The following is a 5038-nucleotide window of genomic DNA, read 5'->3' as shown; positions in this document are numbered from 1 at the left end:
CCCCTATGCCCCCTATGGACATGACGCCTCTGACTCATATGTTTAATTCAGATGGGCCTATCACATTTCACTCTTTGGAAATAGTTCAAATGAATGGAAATATAAGCCTGTGGAGTGCTTATGATATCTGCTGCATTCATCCTATCATCCATATCATAGATAAATACATTAATTCGTTTTGCATCTATAATATTGCAAGTGAGATGTTTAAGTATAATTGTTTTATGTGTCTACAGCTAAGCTACTCTTCGACAAGACTAGACTTCTATTATTTTTTCATAAAATGTTGTCTAGTGGGCCTAATAAAAAGTTATGTACAGCGTATAATAAATTATATTTGACCACATTTTGTTGACAATTTACTGAACATCTTAGGGCTGTTTCGTTTTCTGGTGATTTGTTGAGACCATTTTGGTAATATTTTTCAACATTTGGCAAATGGGGAACGCCAATGTTCATTTTGAAACTTGTAGACCTATCTGTCATTTTATTTTTCAAAATCGAAAAAAATGCTATCTCCTCATTAGTTTTATTTCGAAATGTGAAGAATATGTTTTATTTCACATTGGAAAGCAATAGGCCTATGACCCAAACTCCTTATAAGAAATGTAGGCCTATAAACATCATCAGTAGGCCATCAATAATTCATAGTGTATTTTCATGAACTAATGAGAAATGGTTGTTATCGCCAATTTCCATTAGTGTTATGGTGTTTTAATTGTATTTAGGCATAAGTAAGTAGATGGAATATACGTGGGAAATAAAGTAACATAGAAAATATGCGCTGAATCATGTGGTGAATCATATTTAAAATCGTTTAAAATAAAAAAGAATAACACTTTCAGGGAAGACAAAAAAGACCATAGGCCAAATTCAAATTGTTCAAATTCAAATGCTGACACGAAAGAAAGATGACCCCTAAAACTCTCGAGGAATTGGGCCTAAAGGTCTTTAACATGGAAGGGACATCATTAAAGTTAGGCTACCCGTGAACATATGTCATCTTAAACATGTAAAGTATGGAGAATTTAACAGTTTGTTGAACAACCCTGATACTCTCTGTGGACATATGGGCTATAATTAGCTGGATATCGCCATAGTTTAATTATATATTTTTTGCAGCCGTTCATATCAATAGAGGAGGCAAACAACGTTTCTTTTGTTCTTCAATGCAGGACATTATGTGGCTGAATTAATGGGTCTTGGCTATGTCTACATGGATTTGCCATATGGCAACAAAAAGGAAAGAATGGAGATGGGAAGCTCTTTGTGTTGGAAATGAGAACAAGACCGTCCGAGGTACGCGTGTATGCGTGGAGCTGGCAAAGTCATTCTCGCCATCAAAAGTCTTCCAATTCCTCAAAATGTAGACATTATAACGCATAAACATGTTATATTAATTGGTTAAGCCACGGATAGGGGCATTTGTCAGCGTTATGAAGGGGGCATAGGCCTATACATTTAGCAAAGTCCTATAGCGCATGAGCATGCTGAGTGCGTGGTTTGCTTTCTTTCAATTAAGGGTAAACTTGCAAGTATGACCAACTGAATGGTTCCTTTCAATGGACAAGGACAATTACAAAGACTAGTCGTTTTTTTTTATTTGGGCAGGTGGCCTCCACGACCGAAGTGGTGTGGCGCGGTGTTTCCACGGAGTAAACAGTGTGGGTGAGAGGTTCTTTAGACGAGTTGTTGAGTGCGGGTGAATGTGGGGGTGTCCGTGTGGACAATGCGGGGTTCCAAAGGCAGCTGCTGCCTTTCTTTAGAAGGGCGAAAGGGCCTTTAAATCCCAGACTATATCCCGCAGCTGCCAATGGCTGCACGTTTAAATGCGCCATCATGCAATTCAACTAAGCTTATACTTTTTTTCTAAAGCCTACAAGCAATATTGGCACACAGAGATAAACTTAAACTACCGGTATCAAAGAAATATAACTTGAAAATGTATGGTGATTGTAGCCTATAACCTCTTGAAAATATAGGCTTACATTGTCTTTCATATTTCTTTTTAGGCTTATCATCATTTCATTAAAAAACCAAGGACAACTTTTTTTTGCATCCAGCAAAAACCTTAAGCTGACCTTGAATTATGTTTTTGCTCGAGGGAAGTTTAGGTTGTGGGGCTGACATTGGTGAACCGACAAGACATTATAAAATGTACATTTTTATTTTATGTAAGATTTTATTGTTGTGTCTAGGCCTATGCTTGTTTCATCTAATGGCTATAATTATCTTGCCATATGAGTGTGTAATTAGAAGTGGCTAATTATTTTCATCACAGGGAAAGGGGTAGGCTATTTGATGGCAAAACAGAGCAGGCGGTGCAAATTTTTCTTGTGTCTGGTGCAATGACTGGGAGGGGGGGGGGGGGGGGGGCAACAGATGTTGGCTTAGCTATGAGGTGATGTAGGCTTTGGTGTCTATACTGCTGTAAGCTTCGTTACTACTTTACACGTTAGATAATTCACACTATTCTTACACACTATAAAGCTGACCCTTACTATAAACAAACATTCGGAGAAGATACAAACATTAACAAATGTTTAAATTTCAATGACAATATTTTATTTGCATCTTTTGCAAAACAGAAAATGAGGGCAATGATATAGAAACGGCTCAGAAACACGATGAAATCTACGTTTCAAGTGCACTATAAAAAGCTACATGATTGCAAAACATCACAATAAAACTTTGTAAATAAAATAAAAAATGTGCCCTTTGACTAAATCAAAACGGCATTGGCAAATGTAGGCCTAAAGAAACAAATAAATTATAAGTTAGAATAGTCTTAAAAAATTGCCTATTTACACAACCCAGAAATATTTAACAGAAATAAACATTTATAATGTCCTTATAAAGCTGTACACTTTTGGCCAGTGTAGACAATTTAAAGTAATTTAGGATTGCACAGTTGTTAAACATTTAACACTGTCAAGTGGCTGTATGCAAAGCAACCATGAATGCTACATTTTGTCTGAGTCCTTAGGCGAATTCTCTCTCCCGACCGTTCAATCCTGAGAGTCCACGGACTGTAGGCTACGTTCCATATAGGTCCACTCGGAGACGCACCAAGCCGATGGACAGTCGAGCAGGCGGGTTCTCCATCCCTTGTTTTCTGTCTCCTTCAAATCGGAAGGTAGGAGAAACGATTATCACAAATATAGTGCTAACGCCTGAAAAGGAAATAAAAAATACATTAGTGGCCGTTGACAAAAAAAAAAAAAATTGTACAGACAACAATCACGAGTGTGGTCTCAAAATAAAATCAGAGTTGTAGCCTAACCCCAGCAGGCGTCACCATTTGCATGAGCCTTTCCCGCCACAGTGACACAGACTCCCCTCCCCCAACCACACATTACTCTACTACGAGCGCTCACTCATTTTTCAGCCTCTTCAATCAGTGCAAGCGTGTAACAGTATTTTGATTTTGCATTACTGGCGAATGCTTATCGTCAACTAAATTACACACAAGTAACCATTTTGTCCAGTATTAGTAAAACGCACGGCCTATGTCTAAAATGCCACACATTTCTCTTGAAACTATAAACCATTACAGACCTTCAACGAATTCTCTTGCGTGGAGTTTGTTCTACAGGAATGGGAGACGAAGGATGCTGGCAAGTGCTTTCACTCAGCTTCGTCTCGGTCGTCGTCCTTTTACGTTTCACGTAGAAGTCTGGAAAGAAAAGTAACATTTAAAAACGAGGAATTCACGCCATGGCCCCAAGTAGCCAAATATTAGCTACTTGACCGGACAGCATGAAAATGACTACATCACTAGATCAAATATATCTCGACAATCACCGTCAACGCGTAAAACACAATAGGCTTACAGGTGAGCGATATTTACCTGTAATATGTGCCGTGGTCGTTGTATCAGTAGTAGCCGTTCTTTTGCTTCGAACGCACGGGGCTGGTTTGCGGGTAATCTTCCCCGAGTTCTGCTTCATTGCCCAGTTCTCCTGGTTGACTTCGGTGGGACAGGGAGTGCTACTTTCAGAGTTGGTCAAACGGTCCTCGCAAAGAGGCGATACATCCAGTGGGATAAAGTCCACGCATTGCTTCAGATTGACTGGTATTACAATCCTGTTCCTCCCGACCTGTACAGAGTCCTGGTAGAAGACTGGAATCGTATCTACCGGGGTTTCCTCCCACTCGTAGTCCCCAGACAGTGGCACGTCGGCGTCGAAATTAAAGTTCCATCTCCGCTGGTCCCTCTCAGAAATCTCCCACATCTTGGATTTCATCTCCCGGTTCAGTTCGTCGTGGTCCACCGGTCCAAAAAGGTTACGGCAGACGCCTGTGCGTGCGTGGAGAGGAAAGGTCCTCCGTGCGGCCAACCTCTCCAGGGCGCTGCTTGATAGCTGGACGTTGGACATTGTCTTACCAAAGTCCAACCCAAAAAGCCACAAAAAAATTAACAAAATGCTTTATGGATAAATGCCTGGATTTAGAGTGTTGCAAAATATTTTCGTTTCTGTCGAGTTGTGCCACACGGTTCTGTTTAAATGTACCCGAGTAGAGCGCCACACCGTATTTAAAGTCCCAAACAGTTGTAGGTTCATGTAGCCGGATCGCTCGACCATCCCATTGGTTCGTTTACGTCCAACCCTTTAAAAAAATGCCTCCATACCCCATTTCCATTGGCTGGTACGAAGATTTGGACGGGGGCCATCTAGAGCTTAGCTTTTGATTTGTGCCTGTGGTGTCAGTATTGGCAATGAGTGAAATGCCTTTCGAAAGTCGATGGGAAACTGTTGTTGCTGCCTAAAGATTGCTTACTATGTATTTTTCCTTTCCTCCAATCCCCAGCCCCTACCGCTTCTCCCTCACCAGCTGCACAGCCACGTCCCGCAGGAGAGATCGAATAACCGCTTCACAAACCAAAGCGTAGAGGTTGGCAGTGCAGAAGTCTAACACATGTTATTGCTGTTTAAGAAAAAATGTCTCCGCTTCTAATAGTCCAATAGCCTATTGTAAAGACCACCATTTTAAATTATTGTGAGATTTCAGATGTTTCATTGCTGCTCCGTTGTAA

The 5038-nt window shown here is 40.5% G+C and overlaps 1 protein-coding gene across 2 annotated transcripts; it reads right to left on the bottom strand.

Annotated features, from left to right (window-relative positions):
• Nucleotides 1–2542: 2542 nt before the first annotated feature.
• On the bottom strand, nt 2543–4539 carry cdkn1cb (cyclin dependent kinase inhibitor 1Cb). Of its 2 annotated transcripts, none has more exons than XM_071326869.1 (3): nt 3851–4539; nt 3559–3676; nt 2543–3173 (listed from the first exon to the last, which is right to left on the bottom strand). In XM_071326869.1, exons 1-2 carry the CDS (start codon nt 4377–4379, stop codon nt 3561–3563), a joined length of 645 nt encoding a protein of 214 aa, XP_071182970.1. In that variant the 5' UTR covers nt 4380–4539; the 3' UTR covers nt 2543–3173; nt 3559–3560. The 2 variants fall into 2 exon arrangements, with proteins under 2 accessions (XP_071182970.1, XP_071182971.1); XM_071326870.1 differs by having other exon boundaries at nt 2543–3122.
• Between the last annotated feature and the right edge of the window lie 499 nt (nt 4540–5038).

Source organism: Salvelinus alpinus, chromosome 9, assembly GCF_045679555.1.
Source record: "Salvelinus alpinus chromosome 9, SLU_Salpinus.1, whole genome shotgun sequence".
NCBI lineage: Eukaryota > Metazoa > Chordata > Actinopteri > Salmoniformes > Salmonidae > Salvelinus > Salvelinus alpinus.
Note: the sequence above shows the minus strand (reverse complement) of the source record. Positions and strands in the feature narration are given on the sequence as shown.

Bases quoted from the DNA above. Each gene is read 5' to 3' on its own strand.
- cdkn1cb (XM_071326869.1), bottom strand. From the start codon at position 4,379: ATGTCCAACGTCCAGCTATCAAGCAGCGCCCTGGAGAGGTTGGCCGCA. The intron at 3,677-3,850 runs GTAAATATCGCT...TTTTCTTTCCAG, and splicing joins GACCACGGCACATATTACAG to ACTTCTACGTGAAACGTAAA.